At 31.4% G+C, this 21,579-nt stretch overlaps 5 protein-coding genes across 7 annotated transcripts in view; 2 read left to right on the top strand and 3 right to left on the bottom strand.

Moving 5' to 3' along the window:
- LOC119610704 (ubiquinone biosynthesis protein COQ4 homolog, mitochondrial-like) overlaps positions 1-5,304 on the bottom strand; it is an 11,824-nt gene extending 6,520 nt beyond the window's left edge. Inside the window, exon 1 of one of the 3 annotated variants that reach the window (XM_037966035.1) lies at positions 5,173-5,304. The gene's annotated coding sequence lies outside the window, so the exon portion shown is untranslated. The remainder of the gene's footprint in view (positions 1-5,172) is intronic. The other 2 variants (XM_037966033.1, XM_037966036.1) reach the window with 2 other exon arrangements.
- On the bottom strand, positions 3,073-5,011 carry LOC119610703 (UDP-sugar transporter UST74c). The gene has a single exon (XM_037966032.1). The coding sequence runs from the start codon at positions 4,507-4,509 to the stop codon at positions 3,430-3,432; it is 1,080 nt and encodes a 359-aa protein (XP_037821960.1). The 5' UTR covers positions 4,510-5,011; the 3' UTR covers positions 3,073-3,429.
- Positions 5,305-7,662: 2,358 nt separating the features above from the next.
- Positions 7,663-14,023, top strand: LOC119610708 (dentin sialophosphoprotein). The gene is made up of 6 exons (XM_037966040.1): positions 7,663-7,949; positions 8,007-8,154; positions 8,211-8,273; positions 10,189-10,266; positions 12,421-13,616; positions 13,690-14,023. Exons 1-6 carry the CDS (start codon positions 7,755-7,757, stop codon positions 13,930-13,932), a joined length of 1,923 nt encoding a protein of 640 aa, XP_037821968.1. The 5' UTR covers positions 7,663-7,754; the 3' UTR covers positions 13,933-14,023.
- On the bottom strand, positions 8,438-10,346 carry LOC119610709. The gene has a single exon (XM_037966041.1). The coding sequence runs from the start codon at positions 10,153-10,155 to the stop codon at positions 8,464-8,466; it is 1,692 nt and encodes a 563-aa protein (XP_037821969.1). The 5' UTR covers positions 10,156-10,346; the 3' UTR covers positions 8,438-8,463.
- A 2,824-nt stretch (positions 14,024-16,847) lies between the features above and the next one.
- Positions 16,848-20,359, top strand: LOC119610718 (dynein intermediate chain 4, axonemal). The gene is made up of 4 exons (XM_037966051.1): positions 16,848-16,958; positions 17,021-18,417; positions 19,898-20,113; positions 20,170-20,359. The coding sequence occupies exons 1-4, from the start codon at positions 16,848-16,850 to the stop codon at positions 20,357-20,359; spliced, it is 1,914 nt and encodes a 637-aa protein (XP_037821979.1).
- Positions 20,360-21,579: the final 1,220 nt, after the last annotated feature.

The following is a 21,579-nucleotide window of genomic DNA, read 5'->3' on the forward strand; positions in this document are numbered from 1 at the left end:
CAAAATTTTATCGGGATTGGTCCATATTTGCCCCTAGCCCCCATATAAAGCCTCTTTCAGAAAATTAGTTTTTCATCCATAAATTGCTTAAATGTATCGGAACAAGGGAGTATTGAAGATAAATGCTTTATTATGAAAAATAAATCACATTTAATATTCATAACTGGTGTAGGGTATCATATGGTCGGCCACGCCCGACTATACTTTCTTACTTGTTTTTTAATAATTTTGTATAGAAAAATGTTTTTGGAAAATTTTCTATAAAAGAAAAATTTTGAAAATTTTCAATTTTTAAAAGGAGAACTTTTCGAAAATTTACTTAAAATATAAAAAAAAGAATAAATTTACAAAAAATTTCTATAAAAAGAGAAATCTGACGAAAATGTTATATAAATGAGAATTTTACAAAAATTCTATAAAGAAGAGAATTTTACGAATATTGTCTCTTAAAAGAGAGTATCACGAAAATTCTCCATAAAAAGAGAATTTTATTAAAATATTTTATAAAAAGAGACATTTTCTATTAAAAAGAGATATTTTTAGAACATTTTTTATAAAAAGATATTTTTTGTATAATTCTTTATAGAAGTAGATAGAGAATTTATAAAAAATTTTACAAAAATTTTCTATAAAAATATAAATTTGCTTATAATTAAGTAAAAATAAAAATTTCTAAAAATTTTCTATAAAAAAGGAGATTTTTTTCTAAAAATTTTCTATAAAAAAAGAGAAAATTTTCTATAAAAAGAGAATTTATTGAAAATTTTATATAAACCGAGAAATTATTTACAAAAACAGTGATATTTTCCTCAAATTGTTAAAAATTTTTAAAAAGAAAAAATTTCCCAAAAAAAATTGTATAAAAAGTGAATATTTTTCCAAAAAATTTGTATGAAAACAGAATATTTTAGAAATTTTAATTTTAAAAAGAAAATTTTTAAGAAAATTCTCTATAAAAAAGAAATTTAAGGTAATTTACAGAGAATTTATAAAAAATTTCCATATCAAATAGATTTTTTTTTTTGAAAATTCTCAATAAAAAGAGAATTTTTTAAAATCTTCTATTAAAAGAGAATTTGTTGAGGAAAACTCTATTTGGAAAAACAGACATCCAACAAGAGGCAAATAGCAAATTTGTTCTAATTTTATAAACAATGTATTGTTAAACAGTTTATTTGTTTAACTCACTTTAGCACATGTTATTTGAGTATGCATGTATATACAGTGTCTCTCATAAGTATTCGAATTTAGGTAAACTATGAAAAGATACCAAATTTAATAATATATTTTCTATGCAAAATAAATAAATTAATTTGTTATATTGTCTAGACAGTCCTTATGTTTGATATATCGTTTTTTAAAACTTGAAAAATTTACATTTACTTAAATTTATTTAGCTTTTTTTTAAAAAAGTCCCTAAAACTACTTCACAAAAGTATACGAATTTATTCTGTATTTCATATTTGAACATATTATACGAAACACAAATTCTAGAATCGAATGGTTTTTATGCTTAAAATTGTTTTAAGGAGTTACTATCAACCGAAAGGATATATTTTTGGCCCATTTGGTCCACAATTTTAGGGGATTTGTATCCTCTTTTCATGTAATATCATTAAAATGGCGATTTTTGAAAATATTTGTAATTTTTTTCTTCTTTTTTCCAGAGATAAAACCAAAATTTTATGTTGGGATTTAATAGACCCCTTGGGATATCCAAAAATAATGTTGTTTGTTACAAGAATCTGTATATAAATGTTCTAAGATATATTATTGAGATCATTCTTCTGTAGCTAGTTCAATATAATGGAACTTAGGACTATTTTTATAATACTAGGGTCAAAAATTTTCGGGGAAAGTTTTCTGGTATGTATTTTTTGGATATCAGCTTTTATACATTTTAAGTTTTCAATGTATTGTGGAAGTGTATAACTCCAAAACATGCCTCGAATAAACACCTTTCAATATAGTAGAATCATTCTTTTTATATAACAATGGCCTCCAGGCTGCATGTCACCATATCATTATGGTCTAACTCAAAAATATTGATATCTTTTAAATATTATTTACTATGATCAAAATAAACCCAAAATTTTATACTTACAGTGTTATTGTAATGGGCAACATAAGCGTGAAAGTTACGAGTACTTAAAACTGAAATCTACTGTATAGTATGTCGTTTTGTTAAGGCATGTTTTGGAGTTGTATATCGCTATAATGTATTGAAAATTTAAAATATTTTATTGCTAATATCTGCATGAATATATACTAGTTAACTTTGTCGAAAAATATTGACCCTAGTGGTACTAAAAAGGACTTAAGATCCAGATAATTCAAATAGAAACAGAAGAACGATATCAAAAATACGTCTTGGAAAGTTTAAGTGCAGATCCTTATAAAAAAAACTATTATTTTTAGATACCTCAAGGGGTCTATATTAAATCGCAATATTAATTTTTGGTTTTATTTCCAGAAAAAAGGAAAAAATTGCAAATCCGGTAAAAAATTGTCATTTTAATGATATTACATGAAAAGGTGATACAAATGCTCCAAAATTGTGGAGCAAAAGGGCTAAAAATATATAATTTCGGTTGATAATAACCCCTTAAAACAATTTTAAGCAAAAAATCATTTGATTATAATTTATGTGTTTCGTAAAATAAGGTCAAATATGAAATACAAGAAAAATTCGAATACTTTTGTGAATCAATTTTACGGACTTTTTTAAAAAAAAGTTAAATTAATTTAAGTAAATGTAATTTTTGCAAATTTAACAGAGTGCGATATTAAACCTTAGGACTTTCTAGACAATATAACAAATTTAATTATTCATTTCACACGCAAAAATATTATTAAATTATGTTTCCTTTCAAAGTACAACCAAATTCGAATACTTATGTGAGACACTGTATGTCGGGTTTTTTATAATTTATTACCTAAATAACAAAATTAACTATAAATACAAATTCTATTGAAATCATTCATAAAATTAAAAAAAAAAACTAATAATTTTTTATGCATGTTATACTAAATATGCTGTTGAACAAATTAAAACACTATTTATATAAATGTTTTATATTAAATTACGTTTGTTACATGTTTATTTATCATTTCTTTTTTATTTTTTCATTACTATGGCATTTTTTTAGATTTACATACAATTATTTTCTGTACAGAATAAACAATTAAAAAAAAAACATCATTTATAAAACTTAATTTATAACTACAAAATAACGCATTAGAGCAAAAATAGAAATTCATAGATTAAATTTATAAAATACATACATATACTATAAATAATTATTATATTTATTATATTAAAATATAACACACATACATTTTATTTAACACTTTCTTACGGTTTCAAGATAATGCTGGTGCTGGATGTGGTGGTGTGGCGGTTTTGGCGACGAATATGAAAATTTTAAACTAAACAGCTTCACTTTTATTTGTTGTTGGTATCAGTAGTTCCTTATCGGGTGCTTGCTTCCGTCTAAAAGTTACGTATGTATATAGCAGACTCGCGAATACGCTGATATTAATGCCAATGCAATTTAACCACGAGAATATGTAGTCGCCACCTATAAACATGCCTAAATATGTGACACATATATTCTTTAAACAGCCTACTATGGTGGTAGTCAAGGCTGAATTGTATTGTGTACAAAGAATAGTGCTGTAGGATAAGATGAATCCCATAAAACAGCTGAGTAGGAACTGAACCACAAAATAAGGATCATGCCAATGTTTAAAAGCCAACGTTTCATGAAGATCGCCTGTTATATAAGTGATCAGCAGGGCGGGTGTAAACATAAATAGAGAATTGTAGAACATTAGGCCGTATTTGCCAATTTCTGAAGTATCCAGTTTCTTTTTGACAAATACACCATTGGCAGCGGTTAGAGCATTTGTGATCATGACAAACGTATAACCCTGCATGTTGAAAGACAAATCATCGGAGGCCGCCAACAGGGCACCACTTATCATGCCATACACACTGACCTGTACCGCCACAGAGGGGCGGACACCCAATATTTTCAATTCCAGCAACATAGTCATTAATATGGAAAAACGCCGTAAAGCAGCAAACATGGGTAAACTCAAGGCTTGTGTACCGCCCAGACCAAACATCATATTGCCCAGGAATATAAGCGGCAGAGGAAATATTTTCTTGAATGTATTGCGCTGCAGTGAGGGATAGCTGACTAGTCTTAGGCGTTTGCCCATGCTTAATACTACTATGCTGGCCGTTAGTTGTCCCAGACTGAGGAAAAGAAACGACGGAAATTTGTACGATGTTAGTACTGTCTTATTAACTACGGTTATCATGAAAGAAGACAGGCCATAGAATAGGGCACTGGATATTTTCTTAAAGTACAGGGTTACATCTTCCTTCTGTTGACGTAACTCTTTGGAATTCAAGCTAGAGGTGCTGCCACCCATATTACTGCTATTGCTCATTTCTAGGGCTAGCGAGCCATTGCCTCCGCTATTGGCTCGTGTTTCCATTGTATTTAAAACTTGCAAAAGCAGACACGCAGGCAGTAGTATTTACAGCTTACACAGCCAAACACCCTCAAAAAACAATTACTTTTGCTGCTGCTTCTGCTTCTGCTGCCACCACAACAGGCAATTTAGTAAATGAAAAATTCTATTACACTTCTTTTTATTTCTTTGTTCTATTTACTTAATTTTCGTAGATATTGACTACGTAATTAGTCGTCGTCTTCGTTGTTAGTTTTTAATAGTTTTCCTAAAATTGTTTTATTTAACACTATTTTATTTATTCATAATTATTTTATTTCGTTTTGGCGTTGTAGTCGTCGTCGTTGACATTGCACGTTTTTGTTTCTCTTTTATTTGTTTTAATTAATTTTTGCACTCATTTAATTTAACACTACCGCAAAGTTTCAATAAAGCAAATATATATTTTTTGCCCTTTTTTCTTTTACTTTATTATGGGCATTTTGACAGAGGTTCTTCTGAAGACTGACCCAACCGTCAGCGAAGTTTCTTTAGTATGTTTTCTGTTTTTGTTTTGTTCTCTTTGTTACGATATTCTGATATTACATTAGCGCGTTGTTTGATAAAATTACTTAATAGCTAATGATTTTTGCCATTTTATATCTTAATTAATTAATGTAATTGTTATAAATAATTGTATCGACTTACCAAGAATTTACTAGTTATTTAATATTATTTAATTATTATTTATATTTTATTAAAATGAAATGTTATCGTTTTTATTTCTTTATCCACTTTAAGTTGTCAATGTCAGCTGTGTAGTTAAAACAGAGTTGTTCGTGAATGGAGTAAACACAAACTAATGCATGATTTCTCAAACTTTCTTTATAAGTATCCAAGTCAAGATAGATGGATAGATAGATAGATAGATAGATAGATATATAGATATATAGATATATAGATAGATAGATAGATAGATAGATAGATAGATAGATAGATAGATAGATAGATAGATAGATGAGTAAATAATAATAATAAAGCATTTACCTTCAATATTCCCTTGTTCCGATACATTTAAGCAATTTATGGATGAAAAACTAATTTTCTGAAAGAGGCTTTATATGGGGGCTAGGGGCAAATATGGACCAAGCCCGATAAAATTTTGTGAATATATTTATATTTACATAATATTTTATTGTGCTGAATTTCATCGCGATATTTGTGTTTATAAGTTAATTTGGGACATTCAAGAAATTTTCTGAAGGGGACTTTGTATGGGAGCTAGGGTCAAATGGGGCCCGATCTTTATGAAATTTGGCAGGGTCATCAAGACTTCTATAAAACTTAGTTGTGCCGTATTTTAATGATATATCTGTATATTTAACATAATTATGAGCTCAGAATCCCTTTTTCGGGGGGATTTGTTCTATGGGGGCTAGGTAAAATAATGGACCGATTTTAACCCCACTAAAGTGGTGTAGGGTATAAAAATGTCTATAAAAACAACGTACATACATATATCGAAAATTTTTTATTTAAAAGGAGCATTTTATATAAAAAAATGTATATAAAAAACAAACAAAACAAAATTTAAATATTCTCTAAAATACAATAATTTTGAGCTAAAAAGTTTTTAATAAATTGAAATCAAACATAGTTATTTCACATGGAGACAATTGCACCGAAGCTGCAAAATATGTGATCCTAAATCACACACCTACATTTTACATGGAGAAATATCCATCAACTTGACCAATTTTTATATTCCGAGTTATAATTATCATTTGTACCAGATAATTACCCTTTGGAAATGGTAGCATTTTAAAGTGTTTACCCGAAAATACCAAATTATCGATGATAAAATCATGCTGAAAAACAGAAATATTATTTAATTGGAATTAAAACTATAAATTTTTATAAAAATTACTACACCTCATAGGGACAAGTATGATTAAGATTGGAATATTTAGACATAGTATTAAAAACTATATTCCAAAAAATATTTTGTTTTGAATTTTTTTGAAAATCACAAAAATCTATAACATCATCGTATAGAAATGGGCGATAATTTCTATTAATTTTTCGAAACAATTTGGCATTTACCTGTGAAATATACATATAAATGTATTATTACTGGTGTTATTATTTTTAATGTAATACACAAATTACCGTCATATCATTGATACTTCTAACCATTAATTTCCCATAAATATAAATAGATTGTTCATTATTTTTATTTACTTTATTAAGTTGACATTTTGTGTAATTTATATAGTTGAGGTTTAACGAGGCACAAGTTAAATTAGTTATTTTAATTGAAATTTTTTGTGAATTAATTTGATTTAGTTTTAGTATTAATGTTAGTAGTAACAAAATGAAACATCTAAGTTGATACATGTTTAAAATAATAATAAAACTTTTTAACGAAAATAAAATAACAAAAACAATTATATTTTTTTTAGGCATCATTAAATTTTTAATTGAAGTATTATTGATCTGATAAAATTTTTCAATTTTGAAGTATAATTTTCATATGTTTTAAAAAATAATTATTTATATTAATTTAACGACGAACAGTTTGAAAGGTTTAAGTTTTATCTTTAATAAAGTTTTGTTAATAAAATTATTAATATTGTTATTAATATTAAAAAATATAACATTAAAATAAGTAATGGAAACAAATCTATAATATTTAAACTGATATAAAATTTGTATATGGAAATGATTATTTTAACTTCTAATATAAAATTTAAGTTAATTGTATTGTATTTATTTTATTTAAGGTCCTATAAATATTACTCAAAACTTTCCAATTAAAAACCGAAAAATCGTATCCAGCAGATTTACATTTATTCACGACCCGGATTATTAATTTTATGTTTTTTTGTTCAATATTAAATAAAACACAAAAAATATGAAAAAAATACAAAAATTCATTGTTAAATAATTCCATTTTCAGAACTCTTAATGTTTAATTTCGTGCTTATACGTTCAAAAGAATGAAGTATTAAAATACAGTCTTTAGTTACGGCACTCAGTTAATATAATAAATTTTGTAACATTTTACTTAAAAATTGTACTTACTCGCTTTTCGCTTAACGCCTTATTGTATTTATGCGGAGCATGACAATCCTATAAATACAACTCTGTACGAAGTTGTAAATAAAACAGAGAAAAGAAAACAGCTGTACAATTGTTTTTGCTGCATTTCTTTTCACAACAAATTCTCTCTTTTCTTAATAAATTGTTTAATTTCTAACAAAAATTTTTGTATTATATTTTAAATAAAAATGCATAAAACTAAAAAGAAATCAAAAACGGCCAAATTGCCAAAACCAATAAAAGTGAAAAAGGAAAAATCCGATGAAGATCGTTTGCCACAGCCCATGACCCATTATATAGATGATAGGCTAGAAATGGTGAAGCAAATCTTTAATACACTTAAACCGAAGACCATAATTAATTTAGCTCCAGACTTTTTAAAGGTAAGAAACTCTTATTTAAATGAATGTGTTAATGAAATGATTTAAAAATTATTGCAGACCCAGGCTTTGGAAGAAATCGAAGAGGCCTGTTTGAATGAACTGCTTTGCATATCAACAAAACGTTTAAAGTCTATTATTACGGACACCAAGTGTCCCACGGATACTGAATCGTCAGATAATGATTCTGATGTGGAGAGACATGAAGGTATATTTTTTCATTATGTTTTGAATGACTTTAAATATATTTCTTTAAATTTTCAGAACATATTTCCTTGGAAGAAATATCATCTGATAGCGAAATTGAAGGATCTGGTTCCAAGAAGAGTAAGTTATTCAATTTAATACTGTTATTGTTTTTGGGTCATTAGGATTTTGGGAAATTGAACTGAACTAGAAATACAAATGAACTAGAACTGAACAATGACTGAGCCAGAACTGAACTAGAACTGTAGAATAAAGAATGAAATAGAATAAATTTTTAATTTTGATTTATTTTTATAACAAATTTTTACCATCAAGTACACTTAAATTTCTCACCCACTTTCAAAGGTGGTGCATAAAATGCTCGCATTATAACCACATCCTCTCCCACACCCAGTTGTATATGTTCATCACCATTTTCTTTACCAACTTCTAAAGTGATTATGAAATCTCCCGTTTCTAGACATCCACAATGACGAGCATACTCAATGCCATAATCAATTGGTTTTAAATCACATTCATTCATTTCATTATTGTACAGAACTGGTCTTAAATTTCTGCGTAGATTAAGATTTTTTGTTAAATCCGTAAGGCAATTTATTTCCTCTTCATTTTGCTGCAGAACTGCTTGTTCTAGGGAAAGAACCACAAATACCGGACAGTATATTTCTACACGGCTTAAAGCTTTAGCAGCTGTAGCACATTTAGTATAGAGAAAAATGGCTTGACATTCTATGGAGCTAATGGTGCGTATAATAAAATTGACAACAGATTGACAATTGCTTAAAATATCATGTACTACGGCAGCATTCTCCACCAACGCCAAACGATAATTTTTAATAGGTAAAAGTTTTTTGACTATTAAAGGGTACTTGTTACACCAGGCGCTCTTCTCTATAAACATACAATCCAGCGTACTAAGGAATTCATGATTTTCAAACAGTTTAAAGTCGCTGCAACGTTCTAAAGGCACAGATCCTATAAGGGGTTTCATTAAACACTTGGCAACTGGAATAACATCTTGTTTTAAAAACGTATTTATGGTTTCAGTGTTTCCAAAGAGATTTGTCAACCATAAATAGTCCAAATATTTTATAATTTGCATTATATCCAACATTTTACGACTGATATATTCCAAATCGAGACTGCCTATAAGTTTTATATGCTCAAAGCTTTTGATTTTATGCTGTAATAATTTCACAAAATGCAAGCAGCGTACGTGGGGCGTGACAATAAAGTCCACTTGCAATTTTAAGGCTGTTTCTAAATCTGTGCTAAAGATGTCTGGTAAATTTGTTAACGACAAACTATAACATTGATTTGGTAGATCCAGATAATCATAGGAATTTACTATGCCAGCCTCTGTTATTATAAGGGCGATAGAAGTCTTTAATTTCTTCACGACTATACCTTTTACTTCCGGGCCTATAGAAATTTCATCATTTATGTTAATGTAAGGCAAATAATAATTCAAGTTCAGAACATAAGCAATTTCTTTAAAGCAGGAATATCTATAGGCCAAGTTTGTGGTCAAAGTCATGGTATTACTACGAGCTAAAAACAAAGAGCAATTGTTACGACTCCTTCCTAGACGACAAGCATCACCGGTAATTTGTAATGCTAAACCGATGGTCATTTTGTTACAGGCATCCTCCACTTGTTGCTCTTCTGTTATTTCTCTAATTAATCTTATTAAAGATTCTACTTCAAATGGTTTATTGGTAACCACATCTACTAAAAACGTCCTGGTGTTGTGCTTCAATAAACGTTTTATTTCTTCAGGTGTTGTACTAATATCAACTTTAGCCATTAAGGCTAAATTATAATAACGCCTTTTAGCACGTTTGCGTTGATGTTTTTCGTGTGACTCACATACTTTTTTAAATTCCTCTAATTGTTTTTCCAAATCTTTTTCCCCGTTTAGTAACACCGTAAATTCTTCAAATTGATTGTCCTTTCGTGTTTTCTTGCTATTTTCAATAAATTCAATATCTTGTGTTTGCATATTTAATTTATAATTTATTTATTTTATTTGCAGTTAAAAAGAAAAAAGTAACTAAAGCTTCGAAAGAGACCGAGACTGCCAAAAAGGATACAACAAATCCAGAAAATGCAGGTATGAACAAATTTAAATAAATTTAAATTATTTACCGATGGACTACACAAAATCATAAATATCAAAAATTTTTTTGGAATTCAAAACTTTTCGTTACTTAAAGTTTAAAAACACATTAACGACGACAACGATATATATGCATTTAGTAAGAAATAATAAGAACTGAACTAGAACTGAACTAGAACTGACTAGAACTGAACTAGAACTGAACTAGAACTGAACTAGAACTGAACTAGAACTGAACTAGAACTGAACTAGAACTGAACTAGAACTGAACTAGAACTGAACTAGAACTGAACTAGAACTGAACTAGAACTGAACTAGAACTGAACTAGAACTGAACTAGAACTGAACTAGAACTGAACTAGAACTGAACTAGAAATGAACTAGAACTGAACTAGAACTGAAATAGAACTGAACTAGAACTGAACTAGAACTGAACTAGAACTGAACTAGAACTGAACTAGAACTGAACTAGAACTGAACTAGAACTGAACTAGAACTGAACTAGAACTGAACTAGAACTGAACTAGAACTGAACTAGAACTGAACTAGAACTGAACTAGAACTGAACTAGAACTGAACTAGAACTGAACTAGAACTGAACTAGAACTGAACTAGAACTGAACTAGAACTGAACTAGAACTGAACTAGAACTGAACTAGAACTGAACTAGAACTGAACTAGAACTGAACTAAACTGAACTAGAACTGAACTAGAACTGAACTAGAACTGACTAGAACTGAACTAGAACTGAACTAGGACTGAACTAGAACTGAACTAGAACTGAACTAGAACTGAACTAGAACGAACTAGAACTGAACTAGAACTGAACTAGAACTGAACTAGAACTGAAACTAGAACTGAACTAGAACTGAACTAGAACTGAACTAGAACTGAACTAGAACTGAACTAGAACTGAACTAGAACTGAACTAGAACTGAACTAGAACTGAACTAGAACTGAACTAGAACTGAACTAGAACTGAAACTAGAACTGAACTAGAACGAACTAGAACTGAACTAGAACTGAACTAGAACTGAACTAGAACTGAACTAGAACTGAACTAGAACTGAACTAGAACTGAACTAGAACTGAACTAGAACTGAACTAGAACTGAACTAGAACTGAACTAGAACTGAACTAGAACTGAACTAGAACTGAACTAGAACTGAACTAGAACTAGACCTGAACTAGAACTGAACTAGAAACTGAACTAGAACTGAACTAGACTGAACTAGGAACCTGAACTAGAAACTGAACTAGAACTGAACTAGAACTGAACTAGAACTGAACTAGAACTGAACTAGAACTGAACTAGAACTGAAACTAGAACTGAACTAAGAACTGAACTAGAACTGAACTAGAACTGAACTAGAACTGAACTAGAAACTGAACTAGAACTGAATAGAACTGAACTAGAACTGAACTAGTAACTGAACTAGAACTGAACTAGAACTGAACTAAGAACTGAACTAGAACTGAAATAGAACTGAACTAGAACTGAACTAGAACTGAACTAGAACTGAACTAGAACTACTCGAACTAACGAAACGAACTAGAACTGAACTAGAAACTGAACTAGAACTGAACTAGAAACTGACCACTAGAATGAACTAGAACTGAACCTAGAACTAACTAGAACTGAACTAGAACTGAACTAGAACTGAACTAGAACTGAACTAGAACTGAACTAGAACTGAACTAGAACTGAACTAGAACTGAACTAGAACTGAACTAGAACTGAACTAGAACTGAACTAGAACTGAACTAGAACTGAACTAGAACTGAACTAGAACTGAACTAGAACTGAACTAGAACTGAACTAGAACTGAACTAGAACTGAACTAGAACTGAACTAGAACTGAACTAGAACTGAACTAGAACTGAACTAGAACTGAACTAGAACTGAACTAGAACTGAACTAGAACTGAACTAGAACTGAACTAACTGAACTGAACTGAACTACTAGAACTGAACTAGAACTGAACTAGAACTGAACTAGAACTAACTGAACTAGAACTGACTGAACTGAACTAGAACTGAACTAGAACTGAACTAGAACTGAACTAGAACTGACCTAGAACTGAACTAGAACTGAACTAGAACTGACCTAGAAATGAACTAGAAATGAAATATTTGTAACACTTACAGAAGATGGACAAATCAGTGTTTTGGAGCTATTGGAATTGCAAGCTCGAGCTAGAGCAATTCGCTCTCAATTGGCTTTAGAGCCAGTTACCAAAATTGAAGTTGATTCAGATGGGGAGAAACGCAATGAAGAGGACAAAGCAAAATCCTCTAAAAAAGATGATAAAACGAATAAAAATGAACGTAAACGTCTTTCAAGTGATCGACAATCGAGAGATTCAAATAAAGTTAGTCGCATCAATGGCTCAACGGAAAACTTAAGTTCTAAGCCCCAATCTGAAAAAGAAGCCGAAAAAAAGACTTCAAAAAAGATCAAACTAAAGAGAACGCATAGAACATCGACTAATGCGGCCGATAAAGTTAACGAAACACAAGAAAAACAGGACCGGAAAGACGATAAAGAAAATAACGATAGAGCAGCTACGAAAGAAAAGTCCATGGAACAAGAGAAAAATAAAACAAATGAAACCCTAATGACAGAGATCAAAAAAGAAAAGAGAGGCAGTCGATCACCTTCACCGGACGTTATACCTATAGTGGCTGAACCAGAAACATTGCTAATAACCGACTCATCTGATGATGAAAGTAAAGAAACAAATAAAAATGAAGCGAAAAAAGCTAACAATGAAACAACCATCAAGGAATCTAATGAATCTGATAGCCAAACACAAAGGGAACTTAAAAACACTGAAAAGGAAACCACAGAAGTTGAAAACAAAGAAAAGTCTTTAGCAAAAGAAATCGATAATACAGAAAATCAGAAATCTGCAATGGAACCAAGCGCTACGGACAAAGTCAGTATTGAAAGTTCTACTGAGACTACACAAGATTCCCAATTTAAAATGAGCGACAGAGAAGACACCCAAGATACACAAGACAGTAATATTCAGAGTGCGGAATTTAAAAATTCTAACAAAGAAAAATCGAAAACTGATGATTTATCTAAAAAATCAACTGATGAAACTAATTCTGCTAATCATTCGGATGATGATCAAAATGATGATGTCATTTCATTGGGCGGGGACTTGGAAAATGAAATGAATGAACAATTGGAGAATGAAGTGAACGCCATGGACTCACCCTATAATAAAAAACCTACAGAAGATTCATCGCAAGATAATCAGAAATCGCAAGATGAAAACCAAGAAGATGTTATTTCACTAGAATCAAGTGAAGAGGAAAGAGAGGATTACAATCAGGTAAATAAAATATTTAGATGTAAAAAATAACATGATAAAAAAATAATATTTCTTAATTCCTCTTTACTTCCAGTCCTGGCATACACGCTATATGAAAAGTTCTAAAGTTAGTAAAGTTTTGCTGGCTTCACGTTTGGGTAAACGTGTTAGGGATAAAATCAAAAAATCTAAACATTCAAAAAAGGATAATAGTCATGAAAATTCTGAGGCTGAAAAGGATAAATCTACACCATCATTTAGTTCCAAGCATGAAGATGGTTCGATAGAACAATACAAGGAGCTTTTGGAAATGCGACAACGTAAATCCTCATCATAAATCTTTTACTATTTGTGTAAATAAAATAAATTTAAATTAAATAAACAATAAAATGATAAACCATCCAATTAACAAAAAGATGGCAATTGAAGCAATTAGTGATTTCCGTTAATCTTTCATTGGACGTTTATCTATAATAATCGTATTTGTAGCTTTCCACAACAAAAAATGTTCTTAAATACATAATATTGAAGATTAGGTACACAATGACAATTTTTTTCAGAAGAACTGAACTAAAGCTGAATTGGAACTGAACTGGCACTGAACTAGGACTAAACTAGAACTGAACTAGAACTGAACTAGAACTGAACTAAAACTGAACTAGAACTGAACTAGACTGAACTAGAACTGATTAGAACTGAACTAGAACTGAACTAGAAAGAACTAGAACTAGAACTAAACTAGAACTGAACTAGAACTGAACTAGAACTGAACTAGAACTGAACTAGAACTGAACTAGAACTGAACTAGAACTGAACTAGAACTGAACTAGAACTGAACTAGAACTGAACTAGAACTGAACTAGAACTGAACTAGAACTGAACTAGAACTGAACTAGAACTGAACTAGAACTGAACTAGAACTGAACTAGAACTGAACTAGAACTGAACTAGAACTGAACTAGAACTGAACTAGAACTGAACTAGAACTGAACTAGAACTGAACTAGAACTGAACTAGAACTGAACTAGAACTGAACTAGAACTGAACTAGAACTGAACTAGAACTGAACTAGAACTGAACTAGAACTGAACTAGAACTGAACTAGAACTGAACTAGAACTGAACTAGAACTGAACTAGAACTGAACTAGAACTGAACTAGAACTGAACTAACTGAACTAGAACTGAACTAGAACTGAACTAGAACTGAACTAGAACTGAACTAGAACTGAACTAGAACTGAACTAGAACTGAACTAGAACTGAACTAGAACTGAACTAGAACTGAACTAGAACTGAACTAGAACTGAACTAGAACTGAACTAGAACTGAACTAGAACTGAACTAGAACTGAACTAACTAGAACTGAACTAGAACTGAACTAGAACTGAACTAGAACTGAACTAGAACTGAACTAGAACTGAACTAGAACTGAACTAGAACTGAACTAGAACTGAACTAGAACTGAACTAGAACTGAACTAGAACTGAACTAGAACTGAACTAGAACTGAACTAGAACTGAACTAGAACTGAACTAGAACTGAACTAGAACTGAACTAGAACTGAACTAGAACTGAACTAGAACTGAACTAGAACTGAACTAGAACTGAACTAGAACTGAACTAGAACTGAACTAGAACTGAACTAGAACTGAACTAGAACTGAACTAGAACTGAACTAGAACTGAACTGAACTGAACTAGAAACTGAACTAGAACTGAACTAGAACTGAACTAGAACTGAACTAGAACTGAACTAGAACTGAACTAGAACTGAACTAGAACTGAACTAGAACTGAACTAGAACTGAACTAGAACTGAACTAGAACTGAACTAGAACTGAACTAGAACTGAACTAGAACTGAACTAGAACTGAACTAGAACTGAATAGAACTGAATAGAACTGAACTAGAACTGAACTAGAACTGAACTAGAACTGAACTAGAACTGAACTAGAACTGAACTAGAACTGAACTAGAACTGAACTAGAACTGACTGAATGAACTAGAACTGAACTAGAACTGAACTAGAACTGAACTAGAACTGAACTAGAACTGAACTAGAACTGAACTAGAACTGAACTAGAACTGAACTAGAACTGAACTAGAACTGAACTAGAACTGAACTAGAACTGAACTAGAACTGAACTAGAACTGAACTAGAACTGAACTAGAACTGAACTAGAACTGAACTAGAACTGAACTAGAACTGAACTAGAACTGAACTAGAACTGAACTAGAACTGAACTAGAACTGAACTAGAACTGAACTAGAACTGAACTAGAACTGAACTAGAACTGAACTAGAACTGAACTAGAACTGAACTAGAACTGAACTAGAACTGAACTAGAACTGAACTAGAACTGAACTAGAACTGAACTAGAACTGAACTAGAACTGAACTAGAACTGAACTAGAACTGAACTAGAACTGAACTAGAACTGAACTAGAACTGAACTAGAACTGAACTAGAACTGAACTAGAACTGAACTAGAACTGAATAGAACTGAACTAGAACTGAACTGAACTAGAACTGAACTAGAACTGAACTAGAACTGAACTAGAACTGAACTAGAACTGAACTAGAACTGAACTAGAACTGAACTAGAACTAACTAGAACTTAACTAGAACTTAACTAGAACTGAATTAGAACTGAATTAGAACTGAATTAGAACTAACTAGAACTGAACTAGAACTGAACTAGAACTGAACTAGAACTGAACTAGAACTGAACTAGAACTGAACTAGAACTGAACTAGAACTGAACTAGAACTGAACTAGAACTGAACTAGAACTGAACTAGAACTGAACTAGAACTGAACTAGAACTGAACTAGAACTGAACTAGAACTGAACTAGAACTGAACTAGAACTCAGAAATCGATTTGCATTTTCTCGATTAGAACGTTATTTAAGGATCTAGGCCGATTTAATATATTTCATATAAAAATCGATTTTTGATAGAAAATATGAGGATCACAGATTGTCATTATTTTCTCAACTGGCGCCATTTTTAAGGATCTACTGCCGGTTTAATGTTTTTCATATAAAATTTGACAAACAATTTCGTGCCCAGCCTTTTGCGTTGCTAAGTCCTACTAACACCGGTGGTAACTAAGCAAGTTCTTAAAGGGAATAGGGATAAAAAAACATTGTTTTTCAATAAAATATATTCTAAACAGCAACATGTCCTTAAATCCGGAAGAATATTTAAAGTTAAAATTTGAACAATTAAATAAGAAAATTAATAAACATGAAATGCAACAAAGTCAAGAATCGTATAATTCAGAAGATTTAGAAGATTTAATGATACAGCAAAGAAAAGGTTTGGGTTCTATTAAAGCCTCATTAGATGATATAGAAAATGGAGTAAGGAAATCAAACAAAACTTTTTTTGAATCGTTTAAAAGCGTATATACATATAATTACAGATTAAGTTAAGTAAACTTACGCTGGATGTCAAACCCGATACTAAATCTCATTTGAGGCAAGAAAAACGCAAAACATTGAGACGTCCTAATCCCTTTATAAAAATAAAATTGCAAAAAACCCCCGATATAGTGTTGTTCGAGCAACGCAGCACTACTGTTTTAAAAGACACCGAAGAGGGCCGTTTGGTGGAGCAGGATAATAAACGTTATGAGTATTTAACAGAGGGACAGGGACGCAAACGTATATGTTTTCCGGTGGAGACACAAACTACCCAAGAACTTACTAAAACTCGTGGTGTTAATACAGACTCCATAGCCCGCAGTAATGTTGGCTCGTATGTTTCGAATTTCGAAATGTTTGATACCTATAAGGACCTAGAGAAAACAACCCAAAGTGTGGATGTAGATGGTACCCAAAAGATCCAAGTTACTACATATAAAGTGGGAGGTGTTGATCAATTTGTGGCCATAAATCAAACGCCTAAATTCAAGTTAGCCTTAATGTTGACCATGCGCATATTGGCGGGTAATACATTTGAGAATGAACAAAGAAGATTTCGTAATATGATTATGCCAGATCCTTTAGCTTTGGAGGTTAATTATCGTTATAATCTACAGCTTTTATGGTCATTTACGGCTAGCTTTAGTACTAGCGAAAGTTGTTCGGTAGCGGATATGAGTTGGTGTCCCAAAAATGGTGATATTCTAGCAGTAGGTTATGGCACTTTTAGTACCTTTAGTGGTGTGCTACCCAAAACGGGTAGTGTTTTTATATGGAATATTAAAAATCCTGTCAATCCTGAAAGAATGTATAGTTTTCAGGCTCCCGTGGTCACAGTGGAATTTTCACCCTACACACCACAACTTTTAGCCATTGGTCTCTATGATGGCAGTGTGTTCGTCTATGACATAAGTAATGTCGAACAACCTAAAATTAGTGTCTCACCGCGTTTGGCTACTACCAGCTGTGAACCCATTACTTCCATAAAATGGATTGCTCATAATGTTAATGAAACCAAACTCCATGATTTAGAACCGTTTTTGGCTTTATCTCGAGATGGTATTATTACCAGATATACCATTGTTAATAGCCCAAATCTTTTGGGTTTCCAACAAATGAAATTGGATCGTATCGAGGGCAAAATAGAAGGTTTAGAGATAGATAAGAAATTATCGCAGATGGAAGCTAATCGTCATCCTCAGGGTATTTATATATGTTTGGATGCTTTACATGGCGATATTTATTATGTTTTGACCGACGAAGGCTGTTTACATAAGTGTTCAACCAATTATCCCAATCAACATTTGGAAGTTTTGCAATTGCATGAGGCTGGTGTTAATTATATGGAGTTTTCTCCTTGGTCTCCGAAATTGTATTTAACATGTGGAAATGATTGGTGAGTGTTACGATTTTTTTTGCTATTTTCTTAATTGGAGTGGTATTTAAGGATCTACTGATGATTCTAAGTTTTTCATATAAGAAACGATTTTTGATGGAATATATGACTGATTAAAAATTTTTACTATTTTATCAGTTAGAACGTTATTTAATGATCTACAGCCGATTTTAGCTTCTTCAAATAAATATAGATTTTTGATGAGAAATCAAAAATTTTAGTTGTTTTCTCAATCGGAGCGTTATTTAAAGATCTGAAGCCAATTTGTGTTTTTCATATTTATTCTCAATTGAAGCGTTATTAAGGACCTACGTCTGATTTTACGTTTTTCATATATCAACTATAGTTGATCTTTTATAGAAATAAATGATCACAAATTTTCGTTATTGTCCAGTCTATAGTCCAAACTATAGTCTGGTATGGACTATAGCCTAGACTATAGTCTGGATTATAGACTTGACTATAGACTATAGTCTGGACTATAGACTTGACTATAGTCTGGACTATAGACTTGACTATAGTCTGGACTATAGACTGACTATAGTCTGGAGTATAGACTTGACTATAGTCTGGACTATAGACTTGACTATAGTCTGGACTATAGACTTGACTATAGTCTGGACTATAGACTTGACTATAGTCTGGACTATAGACTTGACTATAGTCTGGACTATAGACTTCATTATAGTTTAGAATATAGACTAAACTGTAGTCTGGATTATAGGCAAGATCATATTTTAGATTACAGATTAGACTATAGAAAAGAGTAGGTTTTAATATAGACCAGAAAATAGTCTAGGCTATAGACTAGGCTAAAGTCTGGATTATAGACTAGGTTATAGTCCGTGGTATAGACTAGGCTAAAGTCTGGACTATAGACTAGATTATAGTCTGGACTATGGACTAGACTATAGTCTGGAATATAGACTAGATTATAGTCTGGACTATAGACTTGATTATAGTTTAGACTATAGACTTAACTATAGTCTGGCCTATAGACTAGTCTACAGTTTGAACTATAGACTAGTCTAAAGTCTGGACTATAGACAAGATCATATTTTAGACTATAGATTAGACTGTAGGAAAGAATATAGGTTTTAATATAGACCAGAAAATAGTCCAGGCTATAGACTAGGCTAAAGTCTAGATTATAGACTAGATTATAGTCCGGGGTATAGACTAGGCAAAAGTCTGGACTTTAGACTAGATTATAGACTGGACTATAGACTAGACTATAGTCTGTACTATAGACTAGATTATAGTCTGGGTATATAGGCTAGACTATAGTCTGGACTAAAGACTACTATAGTCTGTATAATAGACTTGACTTCACTCTGGACTATAGACTTGACTTTAGTCTGGGCTATAGACTAGACTATGGCCTGAACTATAGTCTGGACTATAGACAACATCATATTCTGGACATATTCTCATCATATTCAGGACTAAAAAACTTATAGCATAAACAAAACATTTCCAGGTGTATACGCATTTGGTTGCTAGGCATTCAGAAACCTTTGATTACCCTTAAATATCACATGGGTCCCGTACATGCTGCCAGTTGGAGTACCACACACTCCTCCATAATCGTGGCCCTGCATCGTAATTCCTTAGATGTCTGGGATTTAAAGAGAAGCATACTTAAACCAGCTTCCAGCAGCAAAGTGACTAAAGAACCGTATTACACCACTTTTAAGTAAGTATTTGGAATTTGTATTAAGTATTACAGTTTGTTTACTACTAATCCCTTAGACTCTCACTTTGTGGACGCTCTGTAGCAGTGGGCAATAGCAATGGCATTGTGGATATGTTAGCATTTGAAGATATGCCTTTCTCACCACATTTTCAATATGATCATTTGGAAAAAACTATACATAAAATATTGGCTAATGAAAGCGAACTACTAAGGGATGTTAAAACTTTGGGATATTTTGGTTATTAAAATGTGGAAAAAATAGAAATTTTTATATCGAAAATCTTTTATACATAAAATCTTTGCTTTAGCATCTTTTTAATCGCCTCCACCCTTAAAAGCAAAAAAAAAAAAATATAATAAAAATAAAATAAAACTTTTAGCCTGAAACTATATTATTTGTTTTTGTATATTATTTACACGGACACTTGATGATAACGAAGAAAAATACCTTTGAAAAAAATAACAACAACAAAATCAAATAAAAACCAACCACCCCCTCCCTCTCCACTACTTACCGGTTCGTAGTTAGGCTGGCACACTTGGTCTTTGGTCTGCAGCAACCTCATAAATACTTCGAATACTTATAGAAAAAATATCAAATTTCACTCACTCAAATAAAAGGCTTTCTTTTCGTGCCCGTGTCCGTGGAGTATAGAGGTCTATGAAACATGCGCTTAAAAATATGGAACCATGGCACACAAAAAAAGGAAGAAAATATCAAAAATAATACTCAATTATATATTTGAAGAGAAAATATAATAAAAAAAGGAAGACTTGCTCCCTTTTAATTAAATACGAACATGAAAAATACATAAAATTTGAAAATAAGAAAAAAATAATAATGAAAAGCGCGTGCTGTTTTTGCCTTTGGTTGATAAAAACAGCTTTGTGTTGAATGCATGGGAGTAGGAAGCGTGACACAGATTATTAGAAGTCACGTTTAGATTTTTGGAGGAAATTTCAAAGATTTTAAGTGGGATAAACTAGAGTTTATACTGTAGCATAGTTTAAAGAGAGGACTGTAGACTAAACTGTAGTCGAGAAAATAGTATGGATTATAGACTATACACTATACCATAATCTGCACTAAAATCTGGACTATAGCATTCGTTTGTACTATAGTATAGTCTGGACTATAGTTTAAAGTATGGTCTCGAATATAGACAGGAAAATAGACTACACTGTAAACTATAGTCTGGACTATATACTAGACTATAGTCTGGACTATAGACTGGAGTAGAGTCTGGACTATAGAATAGACTATAATATGGACTATAGACTAGAGTATATTCTGTAATATAGAATAGACTATATTGTACACTATAAACTAGACTATAGTCTGGGCTAAAGACAAGACAAGACTATAGTCTGGATTATAGACTAGACTATAATCTGGACTATAGACTACACTACAGTCTGGACTATAAACTAGACTAGTTTCGACTATAGACTAGTCTACAGTCTGG

The sequence above is a fragment of the Lucilia sericata genome, unplaced genomic scaffold, assembly GCF_015586225.1.
Source record: "Lucilia sericata isolate MDLA Ls3-8-SP2 unplaced genomic scaffold, ASM1558622v1 Contig001268F_arrow, whole genome shotgun sequence".
In the NCBI taxonomy this organism is placed as follows: domain Eukaryota; kingdom Metazoa; phylum Arthropoda; class Insecta; order Diptera; family Calliphoridae; genus Lucilia; species Lucilia sericata.